We start from the raw sequence: 19,302 nt of genomic DNA on the forward strand, positions 1-19,302 counted from the left end.
GACTGACACTGAAGGAGAGAGTTCGAAACAGTAACACAATCTTCCATACTTGCTCACTGCGTTCAAGGTTTGCCATGCAGGTCACGAATCAAAACGTGGGGAAGAATTAGATTTTATCGATAGAGGAGTTGATTTTATCCGGAAAAACTTATGGCTAGTAAGCAACCTGGGGTACTAAATGCTAGTCTCATGATAGTGAGTGTGATAAAATGGTTGTAGTCGCCGAGATGCTTTGAAGGAATGATGTGGCATTTTATCGCCTGATTATCCTTTGAATGATCACTCTGACAAATTAAACGGGACAATCTTCCTTCACAACGTCTGTGGGGATGAATCAAACCACTGCGACGCCCAGCAGGAATACTTGGTGCAATAGTACATGTATATACAAATACAAAATACATGTACATGTATATGTGATCTGGAGGTCTCCGGTTGACGGGACTTCATAAAAAACACTTCCCTCTGTAAATCACCTCATCAAGTTTCTTTTCTTTCTCTTTTTCTCACACTAGAGAACTAATGACTGTGGGACGGGGAAGACCTACGAGGTAGATTATCCTGCGCGCTGGAGCCAGGGATTGGTAGGGGTCGGTCTGGCGTGTCACTGCTACTGATGGAGATCTTCACACTTTGAGTTCACGCCTGGCGACAGGTATGTCTCCGGACGCCCCGCCTCCTCGGCCATACAACGATGGAGCCGAGAGTGCAAGGATAGGAGCCAACCCGACATAACCCGAACTTCAAATACTCAGCATGCACCGGAAAGTTGAAATGGAACACTAGTTCTTACACGACTTTAGATCCCGTCGATAAGTTGCAACGAGTCACGCAACAGGTTGACCTGTTGCAATATTTCTATATCAAAGACGCTAGGACAATTTCTAACACCACTGGACCAAACTCAAGTCCTGTCTGTACCGACACTGTCTGGACTACGCGGCTTGAGAATTTTCTAGCTTTCGGCATGACTCTTCACTGGTGATCACTTAAGCCACTGGACAGCACCTCGTTTTACGGTGATAATAGGATTTTTTTAGCCATGACAAGATCCTATCTGTGCTGATTCGCCTACATGACGCCACTTGTTTTCCCTCAAACCTTATGAATTTACATGGAGAACTAAAGTCTGTCAGCCCTCGTTCTATTGATGTTTTATTTTAAGGTAGCAAACTGTCGGACAGTTTTCATCAAATGAAATAAATCACAACAAAGAAAAGGAGACGTAACGTTACATCATCATTATTTTGCCCAGGACTCGTGATGATAAATTGGAGGGACTTGCGACTCGTGGCCATTGCGTATCCCGGCTGAGGACAGGTGAATCTTCAGAAAGACTTTCAGAGAGGTATAGCTCTTTCAATCGTACCTCAATAGGAAAGCAGACTGAGCGATTATCTGTCATACAAAGGTGTGCTCGAAAGTAACATCACTAGTTGACCACGTGCAACTGCAGATACACGAGATACACGTAAAGCTGTTAGGAGTAGATATGGGACCGCACGGGCGGTCAAGACATATGGTCTTGATTAACAGGAATAAAGTACCTCCGGCCATGTGGCAGGAGTCAGTCTAGAGTGAGATCTCGTCTTGTGCAGTTCTCTGACAGCTCGGCTCACCCCGCTAGCCTCGGCTACCCTACATTTGGTGGCAGCGGTTCCAACTTAACTTACGAGTACCTACGACCCACGCCATGGCTGAGCCACGTTCCCGGCTTCCCCCCTCATTCGACGGCACCGCGGCCGACGATTTCCAGCTTTGGATTCAGCAGTTCGATGTGTGGGCCGATGCCCAGCCAGCACCTGTTGCAGTACCTGCCCAGCCAGCACCTGTTCCAGTACCTGCCCAGCCAGCACCTGTTCCAGTACCTGCCCAGCCAGCACCTGTTCCAGTACCTGCCCAGCCAGCGCCTGTTCCAGTACCTGCCCAGCCAGTACCTGCCCAGCCAGCACCTCCACCTCCACCTGCCCCGCCGCCAGCCGCTCCTGTCCAGCCAGCTCAGCGTCCGCACATCATCAGAACTCGATCCGGCCGCATCAGTCGACCCCCTGACCGGTTTATGGACTTCGATTACGGCTAATGAACTCTATAAATGAGCTCCGTTAATTGGCTACTACTGAAACCTATGCCTGAATGAACACTCCTCTCATACGAACTCTATCATCTTTATCATACCTCTATTATGTTGAGCGTCGTTCTTATATTGCGTATTCTTGTTTTTCTATATGTATTACTATGTATTCGCTTCGCATGTCCGCTAGCGACTTTTTGTGCCCTCGTTTCGACGCAGTATGATTTGTTTACATTTGTTTATGTACCAGTTTTGTTGTTTTTTTAGATAGCGTTGTTTTGATCCGTGCTTACTCACTGTATCTCCGTCCGGAAGTAATTAGCTCGAACCCAACACACTAGCTCCCAGCATGATATGCCCCGTCTACTCTTGTTGTTATTATTGTTTTGTTTCCTGCTGCGGAGTCGGGGACGACTCCTTTTGTAAGGGGGGGCCAATGTTAGGAGTAGATATGGGACCGCACGGGCGGTCAAGACATATGGTCTTGATTAACAGGAATAAAGTACCTCCGGCCATGTGGCAGGAGTCAGTCTAGAGTGAGATCTCGTCTTGTGCAGTTCTCTGACAGCTCGGCTCACCCCGCTAGCCTCGGCTACCCTACAAAGCCTTTGTGTTGCTACATACGAAATCTTCTTGTATTGTTTGCCTAGATCCTTGTAAACACAAAGTAATGAGGTAATGGAATGGCGGAACAAGGCGTAAGCTGCTTACTACGGAAGGAGCATGTAAGTGGATGCAGTCAACGCTCTCAAAAAGGTTCTGCGGTCGACTTAGTAGCTTACGGTGTCTGGTTTTCAATGCCCTAATTATAGACGTACAAGATTATGCGTATGTCCTTGGCTTAGTTAAGTCTATCCTGTCTGGTTTTGCTATAGCCATAGCACCTAATTTCCACAGATAGTTCGTAGATGCTTTCCCGTTTCTGCAATTAATGGTTTCTTTCTTCTCACGAAATAATGAAAAACTGTCCAAACGATGTTAAGATCACCCCATCGCATCCTACTCGCTCTTACTGAAGCGCGAGTACTAGTATCAGGACTGTAGGGCCGATGCAAATTAGTCGATTTGATCAAAATCAATATATTGACTGACGGAGACCATATATCAGGACTCTGCTTCAGAGGTCACTATGATATTTATGAATCTGTAAACATAACCTTTGGTTTGTTTGACAATTTAGACAACTGATATCATACAAATTCTTAAGTAGTCCGTCGCTATGACAACTACTTTTTAATCGTCTATAAACACACATGCATCTTTCACCTCTAGAATTCAGTCGAAATGTGGACCACCTGAAATTCTATCACAACTCACGTAACATATCCGTAATTCAGCACTGTTACGGTGGTCCAGTGGGCATGAATGTAAATGCCTTGTTGTGTTATCCCGGTGTCCTGCGGAGTGCGTGTTCATGTTGTTTGTTCTGCGGGACCGAGTGGTTGTACCCCCGCAGGTAAAGCCGCCAGACCTGTCCGGACCTACGAGCCCGGTGACGCCTCCCTAATACGAGTACGAGTTCACCTGCCCCTCCAACTGTAATCCCCAATCTCCAAGCAGATGCAGGGGCAGGTTCAGTGTTTCATGCGTGTTTTTGTACGGGCACTTGGCACCCAAAAATGTACTCTCTAGCGGACCGTAATGCAACTCCCCTCCTCTCTCTATTTGGTCAATTTCTACTCTTTTAGCCGCCCGAGAAACCTGGTAGAGGCTACGTCTTTCCTGTGGTAAAGTATCTGCTTGGAGATTAGAAATCAATAAAAAGTTTCCTCTCGAGCAAGAATGACACACAGCACTAGATACGGAGTCACAATACATTGTACTAGTATTTGCTGGAAACCACAGGACATAGGTGGGCTTGATTTGAGAAGTGCTAAAATCGTGTACTAAAGTTTGAATGGTACAGCATACGACATTGCCAAATATAGTCTATTCCATCCAATGCCAAAGGAAGTTGCATGTAATGTAGTATTCCTTCAATCATTCGTCACTTTCTAGTCAAGGTTATGATGACAACATGTCCGATGCAGCTGTCAGCTGACTAGTCCATGTACTTTCTGATGACACTGTTGCAAGTAAGCGGAATTTTAAACACGGATAATTTCTAATACTTCCTTACAAAATGTTATCAAGAGAAGTTAGAAAAAGACGAATTCGAACACGGATAGTTGAGATAACATGAACAGACAATATGCTCACGTGGCAAACGCACGAGCTCTTGCAACGTAGTCTGGCCTTTAAGGTTCAACCTTGACTCTGACCTTGTTATGTCGATAGTTGACTATTTGTACATGTGTACAACATTTATTTGCAATGTGGTCTGACTGCAGTGAACTGTCTGATCATAAACACATTTGAAGTAATTTTTTTCGACAAAACGAATTGGTTCATACGAAGGCTGTAAAATACGTGCGGCTGGCATGTTTACATATTACATGTAAAAACTTATAGTATCTATATCTCAATTGCATGAATCAACATGATTAGTAGCCCAAGCTAACTTTTTTATGACAAGTAAGTCATTTTGCAATTAGGACCATATTACACATTATAATGATACTACGTCTGAAGATTGGAAGACGTACACTTGATAGAATTATCGTAATACCCGATTTGTGACCAATCTTGCCATGTTGATGTTAGAGTTCGCCCTGTTATGGTCCCAGATGAGATGTTATGTGTACACGCCGGGCATGTCTTGTTTTTTTATCGATGTATGGATCTAAGCCCTGATCGACAACGTCCCAAAATCAATAAAAACACAAACAAACAACATACGAGGCCTACAGACTCTGTCCCAAAGTTGCCCACAGTTTTAAACGATTTTATTTTCATGGGCTGAATCTGTTCTCATCAGTGTCCCATACCTGTCCCCGGAGACTGCGTCGCAGCGGGGTGTGCAGCTAACCCTACAGGTTCCACATGAACTGATCTCTGAGTCTTATCTAAAATGATACGCTAAGTTAGATCACACATGTTCTTGTTAACCTCCACTTCATCAAGTTCCTGGCCGTTTCTGTGCCAGTATGTTGGTCGGGAGACAGTAGTCCATCCTCCGCCCGGGGGCGGCTGTGTTGATCGATCGGACAGCTCACAACTGGTGCCCAATGGCAATGAAGACAATCTTTATGCAAGCCAATATGTGTTAGAACTTAAATAGTAATTTTATTCAATACACTGGCATGACTGGTGCGCAATGGTAATGAGGAAAGATCGACAGGAGTGGAGTAAACCATTTTATATGCAAGACTACATTCCAATGTTCAATTATTTTTCTCAATCCGGTGCATGGCGCGAATCTAACTTCCGTTATGAAACTAAGGGTGAAACTGAGTGATTAAGAAGTTTCATTTTTACTGGGCCATGGGTTATGGTTCCTTGGAAGTCTCCTGTATTCCATACCTGAGCTGAAAACCGGGTTATTAGCGGTATTTTTGTCAATCATTTGCAATCTATTTTGCAATCAACTTGATTGGCCGCACAATATCTGTTATGTCAGAATTAATCAACAGATACAAAGGAATGTTTCGTGATGTTTGTTTTCTCATCAGTTTGTTTTCAGAGTTGCGTGCCTACGCCCCGGGAAAAAAAGATAGAAATAGTCAGCGGTGGAGACCTTAGCTGGTTGTTAACCATCAAGAGTAACCTGTTACCCGTTGTTGAAAGCTCGAGTCACCTTTAGGGCCTCAAAACAGCTCCGTTTTGACATGTTTTGAAACAGGAGAGGACAAAAATAAAACTGTGGAGAAAATAATCCGAAATTCATGGTCACGTGCCCTCGTGGCAGGAAACCCCGCATGATTGACAGCTTGGGGACGTTTAATTCCCTGTGGGCGGGGCCACGAGACGCGCGCCGGGCTGTGATTGGCTGGAAGTGAGATAAGAGTGGGGTGATTACGTAATAAGTATTTAGGATCAGCTGGTCCAAAACCGCGTAGTCCGCAGAAATCACTGCCGAGTAGTGCGTGTTGTTTGGTTGGTAGTACTTGAACTCAAAAACTGCTGGGCAAAAAAATCACGCAAGTTTTGCAAGCGTGGGGACATAACCAGGACACTGCGAAGATGAACCCGACCATCGGAGTGATGTCGAACGCGCTGCGGAGGATACCCGACCCGCAGCAGGACAGCCAGCCCTACAAGTGGCTGGAGAAGACGAAGTCGGACGGGGCCTCGGGGCGCACCCGGCGGGAGCAGCGGATCCGCCGCCCGATGAACGCCTTCATGGTGTGGGCCCGCACCGAGAGGAAGCGATTGGCCCACGAAAAGCCTGACCTCCACAACGCCGAACTCAGCAAGATCCTTGGTAAGTCTCCAACTTCCTGCGAGCCGCTGACTTTTCAACAAACCGCTGTGCAACTTTATGTTAGACCTAAGTAGGTAGGACATGCCTGTACTATCGCGTACTTACAACCGGAAGAGATTTTTTCAGGATTTATGTGGCATGTACGAAAGGAGGCTGTACCATGTGTCTTACTCTGACCTAACACAGTATCTGTTCAATAATGCTGTTAAAGTAGAATTTGTGCAGAAGTATCTATTGCCATACGCATGTTATTGCATGTACGCCTGCGTCCCGCTGGTATTTTGCACCGCGGGAAGCCATTTATTGCGATGGATACATTCAACCCGCCAAGCCTGTCACGGGTCAGTAATTAAGATGATAGTATCGTAAAGGTGTAGGCCCGTGCGGGCAGATATCTAAATCAGGGGTCAGCCGAGGGTCATTCCCCCTGTAAAGTTTGGACGATTTGCCGACAGGTTTGGTGAGTAAACTTTGCACAGTCTATTCCGTAACAACCTGTTGAGCTGAAAGCCTAAGATAAAATTAATCCCCCTCATCAACCCCACTTGCACGCCTTCGTGTCCCGCAGATATATGTGTTCCTTGCCTGAGGTAGACAAAATTTGTCTGCGTTGTCTAGCAAGATAGACGTCTAACGTATGATTTACCACTGATCATACATCAATCTTGAATCTACAAAAAAGTATCTCGATAAATATATGCGTTTCCAAAGGTCACCATTTTCACAGTTCGTCGATAAATGCCGGAAGACAGTTACCATGAAACATGGTGTGGTCAATTTTACAAGTATATCTTAGGGTTTCATGTGTTTTAGTTCATGTTTCCACAGAATGGTTGATTACGTTACGAATTCAAGAGTGCATGACCCCAGTGTGTACCTTTGTGATCAACTTTGTGCAAACTTGATTTGCGAACGCGTCTTTACATAGCCAACAAGCCATTAAATTTTCTGTGTAGAACACGGGCTCTATAGAGTCTAATCAAGCCTTGGTTCTTCAGCCTACCCACTGTACTGTGGGAAGGAGGTCATAAACCTGTGGAACTTTCAAGTGTTTAATGAAGTTGTTTTGCTGCATTTCTAATCATGTAATCATAGATTTCTCGATACGTGTTGGCAAAAGGGAAAACACGAGGATCTCTTTATTTGCTTATTCTTGTCTCATTTTAATCTAAAATGTTTTCCTCTGTAGTACAATCTGGTAATCGCGGAAGGGATGGAGTAATGGAGTACTCTGTGGGCTTAAAATAAGCACAGTTGGCCTTTGACTCGTTAGCACACCGAATGCCAGTTGTCCTTGGGTCCATACCAAGGTCACGGGAATGGTTGTTGGTGATGGGGGACGGCAAGGTGCTGGTTGGCAGCATGCACCTGCTGGTGTTACTAACGTTACACGATTCTCGGAGAAAATACTAGTATCACAGGCCATTTCGTACACTAACGTTTTAATACCACATCATAGCACTAGTTGATTCCTTTATACAAATCAGCTCATGCGAAAGGAACTGAAGAGAAATGGACAGTTTGGTTTATTTTGACCTACAAAACTGCTCGTGCCAAGATTCTGTTTTTTTACCAGCATGATGGCACGCACATATCTGGCCGACTGCCAGGAAGTCAATCTTACTAAACACGCCAAACATTGAAACAAGCCGCTAACATGTTGTTTTTCTCTTGTTTGACAACAAGGACGCCAGGGTAAGTCCAGTGTTTTCAAGATGCCGGGTCGGTCATGATCAGAACGTCAGATTTATCTAACTTGTTATAATTGTGGCATGAAAGTGGCTATCGCCATACCAAGGAGGTTATACCAAACGTATAGCCATGATTTAGGCTGAGGTTGATCTATGGCTTGCTCACACCTTACCAAGCAGAATCGTGACTCCCAATAAGGGATTTTATCGGTAAAAGTCGAAAGGACCACGTTTTGTCAAGGTCATGTCGTCAAAATACAGCGGAGAGGTGGGTTGGAATCAAAGGCAGGTTGTGTCATCGTGCGCACGCGAGGACCGGGACCTGAACTTTGTATGTAAACTTGTCAGGTCGTGTAGGAAGGGGTCACTAAGGGGTTACAAGATAACAGGGTCCACCTGATACCAGATGATGAGCAGCTTTATGAGGTTATTAAAGGGTTCTAGAACTTTTTGAACTTTGTTTAGGGAAAATAATAATCACGCATCACCAAGTCCAACATCTCAAAATGATGTACGTTTTATGCAATAAATGTACGTCTACTGTTATCTTTGGTTACCTTTTGTCTGCTGTTCCTACGTTGCAAAATATTTGTCCCCAACCCCATGCATGTTCTCTGTCCCAGGGGTCGGCTGTCGGTCAAGTTTCTGGCGAGGTCACGCCGATTCTAGTTTGCATACGAAGATGGACAAATGATAAGCACGCAAAAAGTCACCATAAGTTCAACGTTCCTGAAGCGTAAAGTTCTGCATCCATGGTACTCTTCTTGAGTCGTCCCGGTTTCAGAGAGTTTGTGTCGTATGTGTCTCAGGATTGAAATCCATAATTTTTATTACGCCATTTTATAAGAACTGTGTCGCTACCTCACTGGTGATTCCATGATTATTCTGGTCCGTATGAAAATGTGTGAAAGCCGATAGCATGAAAACCTATATCTTTCCAGGAATACGGAAGAGCCTCATCCCCCACCACCACCACCCTACATGTAAATTTATCCCCGTTCTTTTGAATTAATTCTCATTTATACGGATTGGAGCAACACAAGGTTAATCTCCCGGGCATTATCGTTAATTAATCCCGGTTGACTCCGCCTTTTGTTTACCCATTACACCCCGGCAGAGGTGGTCATGAAATCAATCATCCTTGGCGTAATCTCGTTCCACGGTCTATCATGGCGGGAGGGAAAAAAACGACACAAACTGTTACGGATTTAGAACCACTCAGAAATGACTCGGTCAAACGCTCAAGTTGAATATTTCTCTATTTATATGTGTGTGCTTTGGGTGGGTTTATCACTCACGATGACTTTGGCTAGATGAACAACAGCGTCCCTGCATGCCACCCCTGTTTTATTTTGGTTTGTCCTTTTTTTAATCTATCGAGCTGGTCTGGTCTCTGTGCGACGAGACTAGGGGGCCGTCGCTACTATCAAGGGAGATAACATCTGCGTGGGAAACTTAATTACGTTAAGAACCCAGCCCCTTGCCCTCCCCCTTGTGTAAAACTGCAGAAATATATTAGGCATATATATTAGGCATTAGATTCTTCCCACCAGCGCAGAAATATCCACCTTGCGTCACCCTTGGCTCGGCGCCATTTGTTTGCAGTGTGCCCTGGACAGGCGACGACAGAGTCATCTATATTGATCAGGAATAAGCAAACACGCTCTGTAATCAAATATAACAAATAAGTCACAGCGCTCAGGTGGAAAATAAACAAATACGTCGGCAAAGTTACACAAATTGATACGAAGTTCGGATCATAACAGGAAACGGCTGACTGACATGTTATCTCAACTTCCTGACCAAGTCTGAGATTTGATACAAAGACAGGGATAAAAAAAGTGAAATAAAAAAATAAATGGGAAACAAGAAGCAGAAAGAAAGAATTCAAAAAAGAAGACAGACGACGGAGGAGTGTATCGCTGACCATGTGCATTTTTTATTGTTTTCTGTAGGTAAAACTTGGCGCAGTCTGACGACGTCACAGAAGCAGCCATACGTTGAAGAGGCAGAAAGGATCAGAGTTCAGCACATGCAGGTAGGCGTTACTTTCACACACTCGTTCGTTCATTCAATCGATCAACCAGTTTCATACCTGTCCGCAATTCCTGTTACCCAAATATATAGATTTTGACTTTTGCTGTTGCGGCGAATCACGGACAAGCTATGTTGTACCCTTCCGCTGCATGTACGTGTCGACATAACGTCTTAACATGTCTGAAGAGGTCACAGTACAGTGTTTAACCGTGTCAGTTGAAATCCATAAAACTGTTGCGGAAGCAGACAAGTTGGTTCCTACGTTGTAAATTTGATCGGTTTCCTGTACATAACGGCGCCACAGAAGCCCACCATGGCTGGTTTACGGTGTTGAGATGATTTACCCCCGCTGACTGTTGGATTTTTGACTGACACCCGCAGGACCATCCCGACTACAAGTACCGGCCGCGCAGGCGAAAACAGGCCAAGCGTGTGTGCAAGAGAGTGGATACGGGACTGACGCTGTCTGGGCTTGCGCACAAGTTCGGGCTGTCTCCACCCCCATCGTCATCCTCATCGACCAGCGGACCGACGACCCAGAGTAAGTTCATACGTGAAGTCTGTGATAGAAAAACTTTAACCAGTCCGACATTTCAGTCATTCAGGAAAATTAAAGCCTTTTTGCGCGCCTCTGCAACAGCTGAGCATAGAAGGTTCGAGAATTGCGTGTGAGATGTATCCAACCAAATAAAGAAAAAATTATGTTCCTTTTAGCCTTTGATAAACCAAATCTAACTTCTCATACAGCCTCATACATTTATACAATTACGAAGAAGCAAGTGGAAGTCGAAAAGAGTATATATACATGTAACAGTTATATGTATATGTATTTGTATATGTATATGATTGTAATCCTGTGACCTGTGCTTAGCCCAGTGGGGCAAAGATGTACAATAAAGGTCTTCATTCTTCAATAAAAGTGCCTTTAGGCGTGTTTTCCGCCTAAATGGTTGATGGGAAGACTTTCGGACCCATCCTAAAACGTATACTTGTCTGTCCTGAACAGGTAGCCTGGGGACCCCAGACTCCACTCCCACCAGCAGCCCCACGCCTGACGCGGTGAGCGTCAAGTCCGAGCCCGGTGCCTGCGCCGACTCGCCGCCCTGCGTGGAGTCCGTCTCACCTCTCCAGAACCTGGCCAAGCTCACCTCCAACACCTCACGATTTCCAGCTGGTGCGTATTGATGAGCATTTCACGTCAGACCTATCAGTAGTATACAGTAAAAAGTAAAAAACGCGTAAACCAATCATGATGACAATGAAAAAGGAAACTTAAAGACGCGACAGTCCTCGAAAGTCATCTGATGTGACTGCTCAGTGGTCTGGTCCGAAATGATAATGAGAGAAATATCATACCTTATTCTGCTAGCGGTCTAATTTACACTTAAGTAGTTTATTCGTGGATTGGCCCTATTCTTTGTGCTTTTCTTTCTGCAAAAAAGTTTGCTGCAACGAATCATTTTATTTACCACCATGTATTTCTTGCAGATAAGAGGCTCCTGTCCAACGACTGCCTTCCTGGCGGGCTGCCGACCCCGGAGATGTCTCCTCTAGACGCTCGGGACGACGACGTGTTCTTCCCGCCGGACTTCAAGTGGGACATGGGCCGTGTGGGCAGGGAGGCGACCGTCAGACCTGCAGACCGTCCGTCCACCAGCGGGACCCTGCCGCCCACCACCCTGACGCTACCAAAGCCTGCCAAAGTTCAACGCAGCCTGTCTGTTGCGCATGCAGAGCAGACAGCCGCCAACGCCAGGTGTCCGACCCCAACGCGCGCGCGCAGCTCCTCCACCGGAGACTTCCCCGCCACATCCACGGTAGCGTCCTCCATCTCCATGTCGTCAGGTGTCGTCACACAGTCCGCTGCCAAACCGCCACCCCAGTACCGTAGTGAGCTTCACGCGCTGGTCAGCAGCCCGTACCCCGTGTCTATGTGGTATAACAACAGCGGCGACTTCACGAACTCGGACAATACCACCTTTCAGTACCCATCCAACATTCCTGCCACGGCAAACAACTCTTCTGCATACCCAGCTGCTGAGAACTTGACTCGGTCGACGTCGGCGAGCGGAATGTCGTCACGGGCAACGACGACGGGAGTCAACGCCGCGATGCACTCGATCAAGTACCAGACCACGGCCTCTTTGATGACGACGGCGTCGACCGGGAGCTACCAGCAGCAGAACGGCTCTGTCCTGCACCACGCGCCTTCCCCCGAGACGTACCACCCCTCGGCCGGTCAGATGGCCCACGCTGACGTCCCCAACACAGACTTGTCGTGTCTATCTCAGGAAGAGCTGTTAGACGAAGTAGATCGCGCCGAGTTCGACCAGTACTTGAACAGTTACTTGAACAACGAGAACGCCTTGAACGCCTTCAGCATAACCCCGGAGCAGCACTTCGGCTTGTCGAACAATCCGAACTTCAGCATGTCGCAGGGTTATGGACTAAACGACTTTCAGGAGACCACTAGTAGCTACAAGAACCACATGGGATATTACCAGGGTGTGGCAAACACACAGAACTTCGGTAGCGCCTCTCTGGGGGGAAACGTCGTGCCGTGGGGCTGTGGCGGTCAGGGGGAGGACGGCTCGCTCACGTCTGTCCTGGCCGACGCAAACGCCATTTACTATAGTAACTCCATGTGTACAGCAACATGATAGACCTGGAGTACTTTCCATGTCAATGTAATAAGTAGGTCACATAAATACCAGTTTTACGTGTACACAGTTCCGATATATGACTTTAGATATCCTACTCTTGCCTTGAGTCGTTTGGGCAAACGGCCCCATCTTTTGTTATTCTGATATACTTGCTACACGCAGGTTACATGTTGCAGTAAAGAAAACGTACTAGTACATGTATATAGAAAATACCACTCCCTCCCGCGGACGCGATATGAAGTTGCATTTACTTTTCTAGTACTCCAAAAATTTAATCTGAATTTTAAAACACGCGAGGACAAATGTAAGTCTTTCTAAAATTGGATTGTTTTGTCTTCTGTACTTACACACAACCACAACCATTGATTAAAGGGACAGGTGACGTCGTGTCACGTGAGCACAGTAAGTGAAGTCCGCATGAGGACCTAGTCACGTTTTCGGTAGGCGCACATGTTTGCATACTTCATGGTTTCTGACCTAAAACAACGAAAGTTACATTTACTGATATTATGAAGCTATGTATCCTTCATGGAGGTGATGAAATTTCAACATTCACAAGTTAAGGCCCTGTAGCATTACTCTTATGACCGTTTCATTGTTGCAAGAAGTGTACAGATGTAGCAAATGTTCTCGTATTTACTAAGAACTGACGGTAAAAAGCCATTCGCTTTGGGAAAACACCCTTTGCTACACGCAGTGCAAAGTTCGTAGGAGACCAAAGTACGACCAAATGTGATTGGTGGAGGGAAGGGGGCAGCAAGTGACCTGCGGGGCAACGTACTTTAGCATGTGCAAATCTCTTATCTAGATGACCGCTAATAAAATAAAGTGATGCGATGTTAAGCTGTGTCCAATGGCCCCATGAACACAGTGGAACAGTTAAGTATCGGGAGCGCAAAAAGGAAAGATGTTGTATTGGCCAGTATCCCTGATACAGTTTTTTTAACACAAAGAGCTGTTCAACAAACACCGGCACTTCATGCTTATACACATACGTTGATTAAGATGTCGTACTATGGAAATGTTAGTTATATATATTTACCTTGATCTAAAGCTGGATGTACATCTTTGAATAACGGAGAATTAATGAATGATCGACCGATTGGTGAAAAATGATGATGGTTTAGATTTAGATTGTGAATATTTGATTACGCATTTTATGATCGCTGTAAATAATGCCTTATGTATACTCATGTTGTACTGTTAATAAGTAAAAAATTGTGAAAGTCCTGGCACGACCAGGAGATGTATAAATGAACATTGCGACGGCTACTGTACATGGTTGTAAGGTTTTATATTTCTTATTAAAGTTTCAATCTCTATTGACAACTTTTTCTTGTCATTGTTGGTACGCATAACATATCAAGACAGAGATTGCAGATGCCAATAGGAAAGAAAGTCTACAGAGGTTTGCATGTTCAGATGAACGTTTAAAGTACATGTCGTGGAATGTGACGATGTTTTTCCACCAGCTGCACGTAGACAGCAATACTGAAGCGACGTCAGAGGATCTATTTTACCTTAATCTATATGATTCGAGTTTGTTATATCGTATTTGCTGACATTTACGACGTATTAGCTTAAGGCGCCCTTTGGCTAGCAGTCAGACCCTGGGTGATCTCACTGCCTATTTTTAGTGGTTCAAGACAGTAACAACTCAAGTGGGACTGTGCCATCTCGGGTTCAAACGACGAATCTACAAAAGGAACATTTTCTATCGCTGGTAACAGAGAAAAGTGATTTGGTGATAGGAAAAATGAGATCTACAGGAAGCAATATTGTCTTTTCAAATTTGTCGCCATTTTTATCAGAAGAAGAGAAGGAATAGAACACCCCCTCCCTCCCGCCGACAAAAGGTGGTCTCGTCCGTAAGGAGGCTATCAGTGCCCTGCCGCTCAATCTGAACTACGCAAACTCTTCAGATTTTAGGGCTCCTTCATCAAACAAATTAAACACCATAAGACGTGTAGGTCCTCGCTTGCTCAGCAACTTGTAATAAATGGTACCCAATCACCTCTGCATGACCTTCCGTTCGTTCAAACTCTGAACGCCCTACTTTTTTTTCCACGGACTCCCCTCCGCTTCCCCTCGGAGGAGCTCCCCGAAGGTGCTTCCGAAATTGGCGCCGCGGATTCGCCTCGGGCGCGGGGCTCGGCGCGATCTTCCTGCCCCGGCTCTGCCCTGCACCGGGGTTGATAAAATGTTCTGCGGTCTGCCTGTCACCGTCAGCAATGCAGACCCCGATAAGGACTGTCAATCAAAACCTCGTCATCTCATGTTGGTGCATGGACAAAAGTCAAAATTCACTTCAGGAGAGGTTGGTTTGCTAGACGCTTGCTTTTGCTAAAGTGTCGTGCATGTGAAGACGGCTGGTCTCGTTTCAAATTTTACTTGGAAAGGGCCTGGCCCGAAACTGGCCCTACTTGCGATATGCATTACAAAAAGTAAATAGACACCATAAAACCTACATTATCCGTTACATATTAAAAGTCGAGATCACGTTTGTGAAGAAAATAGAACAAATATAATATGGTGGAGGCATGCCCCATCTTTATTGATCATCTTGTTACAAATATTTACATGCTTCAGTTTGCCCGCCTGTGGATCCTGTGGAATGAAATAAAGATGGAATAGAGTTAATGGAACAGTAAATAGTTTTTGGTCGATACTACATCAAAACATGTTCATAACCAATATGGAAAATACTTACCAATGTGGTGCCGATCTAGAAAGGTGAAACAAAACCTAAAGTTATTCTCTCTCTGAAAAATTGTCACAGTAAGTTATGTCTTTTTTAATTTCCTTCATTTGTCAGAAATTACTTTTTTTCGTGTTATAACTCAGCTTAACACCATTTCTAAGAAACACTTTGGAAGAATGACCATTTCCAACGCGTGTGTAAGCAACGTCAACAGTAGCTGCTGGTATGTTGTCGTCTTGTTGAAGAAATAAAATGTGCCCAATGTTCAGATTTCAAAAAAAAACTTGTGTCGTATACTAGTATTTCAAACGTTATCGTGTGACGTAGCATCTACACTTCATGTTTTTGCGCATGTCAGAGTGCCGTCACAGTGAGCTCCTCAGGATCCTGTAGACTGCTCCACTTCTTGGGACTCGACAAATAGTCACATCAAGGACGCACCTAATCTCCAAGCAGCTGTCCTGTTGGACAATTGTTAATTTTACTGATAGACTGGCCTTTCTAACACTTCTCTGTCCCGGGCTGCCGCCAGAACAGCCAGGCGGTCTGAAAACGTTACAGTTTTCCACCCCAGCATCTACTTTGAGATTAACAGCCCTCAGTAATACCCGATTAGGGTTGTTGGAGATATCTAAGAACACCCACATCCCTTTGAATCTAAGTCCTTCTCTAAAGATACCCTCAACCTTAGCCTGCATCGAAAAGGGAACGTTTGTAGAAGCTTGTCTAAGAAAACTGCGAGGGTTATTTTACCGTCTGTCAAAAAATATGACGGAAAATGGTTACTGGAAGGGCCCTTGGCTGATTTTTAGGGTACCGCCCATAAAATAAAGGACTCATCTCGGGGCTTGTTTCTGCAGTTTTAAATACCCAAATTATGAAATACTGATTGAAATGTACTAAAGTGAAGCTTTGCTGCTCTGAAATCGCAAGTTGGATGCCTTTAATATACCAAGCCCGGAGAGCTAGCCAAGTCTCAATTGGACCATGTAGAAAACAGGTGAAAGACGTTGCACATACATGACCCCGATATCAGCTCTATAAATTAGGCGAACTTATTCAGCCGCGTCCGTCACAACTCCACATCGTCCATTTCCAGTGTAAACTTGCCTCGCGCAGATCGTAAATACATTCCTTTCTGCTGTTTCTGTTGTAAATACTCTGCCTTTCGTCTCGTCTTGTTGTCTGACACACTTCTCAGTGAACGGAATATTAACGCTATGTTAGGCATGTCTGGTCAATTCATGTACAAAAGAATTTATAGCGATAATCTAAAACATAACATGCCATTACCACTGTTCTATTAGAGATGTTTAAGATAAAAATAGCACGAAAGGGGATTACAGTAAAATGGGATGCGACGGCCAGAATATGGGAAGAACAAGACAGTTGGAGTTCTGGCCATTTAGACAGCAGCGCCGCATGAAAGATTATAGAACAGAGATTAGAGATGCCCACCCTTCTCGGTGATGCCGTCCTTCCGCTGCCCCTTTTCCAGAACAGCACCTGACAATTCGAGTATTTTAAGTTCTATCAGTACTTTACTTTAGATAGGACTTTCTAGGAAATCAAAGGTGCACGGTGTGAACTCATCTCATGAACAAATCGCACCAAAACAACGTTTTCATTGACAAGTCACAATACCTATTAAGACGGTATCGGACTGAAACTTGCTAACCGTGATCAGACCATGTTCTTCTCCATGATTAGATCAAGGACGTTTGTTCACGGATTCTTCAAGTTGTTTCGGCAAATTGTAAATCTTCCGAAGAATATTATGGTGACATTTTCCTGCCTTTAACCAACTTGATAGGAGAATCATCGAGAATATCATGGGTGAAACTAGAAATTTCAAATACAGTATGACGTCACGATATAGTTGACTGAACTACATTTCAAACGCTGCTGTAAATTGATGCCAACTCTCGGAACAACAGTTACGAGTAGAATCATTGCATATTTGATACACACCAGCGCAAGCCTGTATCTGCTACTCTGCCAAGCAGAGGTTGATGGGGAAAGATCGTTACCTTTTTATGTATGCCCCGTTTTTTTACGGGGCAGGACGGGGAGGACGGTATCATCGAGAACATCTCACCTGTTCCATAATCTTTACCTGTGTTTTTTTTGGGTAGCGACAAAAAAGGGCCATGTATAAAAAAGGTACGAGTAACGATCTTCTCTCATCAACCACTGCTTGGAGAGTAACAAGCCTGTATCTCCCTGTGAACGGTCACAAATCAGCGCGGCGCTGTCCTGCGGTTTGTCAAGTTCGGTCCACAGACAAGCCGAGCGGCGGGCAGGCCGGGGGCGCGCCGGCACGGGGCCGGGGGGTCACGGACACCATAAATTACGCACAAGCCATAACAGATAACGGCCTGTTGGTAAAACAAAAGGGAAGACGTCTGTCAAGTACAAGAATAACACGAGAAGCGACTGATACCGAGTCATGTTTTAACACATTTAGCTAACTTGACTCAGGCCTCACCAAAGAAGGATCGATAAAAAAGGTCGTTTGGTGTGGTGCATGGCGTTGCTGGGTTTTACAGCGTCAATAAGGGGGTAAAGCAAACTTGTACAGAGTTTTAATGTTACAGTGTCCATCTTTTATCGATTTAAATTCCTACCATCCCATATCGACAGGTAGGCCGTGCTTGTCCGAGCTTTGCATAATCCATCGGGCAAATAACGCCAGCGACAGTTTGCCGCCTGTGTTTCCAAGAAACAGAAGAACTTGCCCAAGCGTCCAACAACAGGTCATGTAAGGTGAGCAGGACAGGTGGAAGGTAATGTTCGTCGTCATCTTTGGCTGACGATGTTCTGTTCAATGTTTTCTTCAAAAAGAAAAGACAAGAAAAGAAAAGACAATTTAATTCGCGCGTACGATTCTGAAACCCTCCAGCAGTTAGCCTCAATAGCAGGCTTCTTGGCCGCTGTTTCTGATTGCATATCTGTTCTGATTGCACCTGCGTCGGTACCTAACAGTTCACAGCCAGGAACAGGGTACATGTATCAGAAAGCAACAGGTACTAGTAATAAGTAGCCTGCAACAGAGCTAACGGCAGTGGCCTGTAGCGTATTTGTCACCAGGAAAAGTGTATCATTCGGATAACCGGGAAAACATCATATCTGCGACATTTCCGGCGGTTATCATCGACTGGTTGAACTTAATTTATTTTGTGGCAAAAAAAGAAAAGCTTATCATCAGACGGATTGGGACCTTCGCCAGCGTTACGGCCATGACATTGCCAAGTCCAGAGGTCAAGGTCTGTCATTAGAAGATCTATTTTTATAACAACACACGGTAAAAGGCTTTTAAAGAAGTTACCGCTTTGAAAAAGTTATACCGCGAGCGTATCCACAACTTCTCCAGTTATGCTGTCCACAAACAAATACGTTTTGGGCCGTAACGTTAGCTACACATATGCCCAACAAACACATCTATAAAAGGCACCGAAAACATTAACTTCTTGACGAAGGTAATCGAGGTATGATTTTCTCAATTCGGTGAAAGCGCCTTCAGGAATTGATGACATGTCTACATTTATTTCTAAGTCTACTTGAAAAGCTGCCAAAGCGACAAGCTAAAGTGGCGACGTATTCGTGCTGGTAGTCTATTTCCAAGCTAATGCTTGGCTCCAACTTTTGCTCGTCTTTCCCGGTGCGGCGCGCGTTTCCCTTTCTCTGGGACGTATAAAATACAATGTACCATTGAACGACGTGCAAAACGAAGTTGGAGCCATCAAGGGCATTCTACAAGAACGTCCTTGGAGCCATACAACTGATTTTTCCCGCCAGGTATACCGTATACCCCTCAAGTTGAAGACTTGAGGGTT

General features: G+C 45.0%; 1 protein-coding gene across 2 annotated transcripts; it reads left to right on the forward strand.

The window, feature by feature from the left end:
• Positions 1 to 5,739: 5,739 nt before the first annotated feature.
• On the forward strand, positions 5,740 to 14,091 carry LOC109480952 (transcription factor SOX-4-like). 2 transcript variants are annotated; one of them, XM_019783409.1, is made up of 6 exons: positions 5,740 to 6,374; positions 10,021 to 10,103; positions 10,484 to 10,643; positions 11,109 to 11,276; positions 11,591 to 12,778; positions 12,817 to 14,091. In XM_019783409.1, exons 1-5 carry the CDS (start codon positions 6,134 to 6,136, stop codon positions 12,760 to 12,762), a joined length of 1,824 nt encoding a protein of 607 aa, XP_019638968.1. In that variant the 5' UTR covers positions 5,740 to 6,133; the 3' UTR covers positions 12,763 to 12,778; positions 12,817 to 14,091. The 2 variants fall into 2 exon arrangements, with proteins under 2 accessions (XP_019638968.1, XP_019638966.1); XM_019783407.1 differs by having other exon boundaries at positions 5,741 to 6,374; positions 11,591 to 14,091.
• Positions 14,092 to 19,302: the final 5,211 nt, after the last annotated feature.

Source organism: Branchiostoma belcheri, unplaced genomic scaffold, assembly GCF_001625305.1.
Source record: "Branchiostoma belcheri isolate BF01 breed outbred unplaced genomic scaffold, Haploidv18h27 scaffold53, whole genome shotgun sequence".
In the NCBI taxonomy this organism is placed as follows: Eukaryota; Metazoa; Chordata; class Leptocardii; order Amphioxiformes; family Branchiostomatidae; genus Branchiostoma; species Branchiostoma belcheri.

Coding starts and splice junctions, on each gene's coding strand:
- LOC109480952 (XM_019783409.1), top strand. CDS start 6,134: ATGAACCCGACCATCGGAGTGATGTCGAACGCGCTGCGGAGGATACCC. Junction 6,375..10,020: donor CGAACTCAGCAAGATCCTTG/GTAAGTCTCCAA, acceptor TGTTTTCTGTAG/GTAAAACTTGGCGCAGTCTG. Junction 10,644..11,108: donor CAGCGGACCGACGACCCAGA/GTAAGTTCATAC, acceptor TGTCCTGAACAG/GTAGCCTGGGGACCCCAGAC.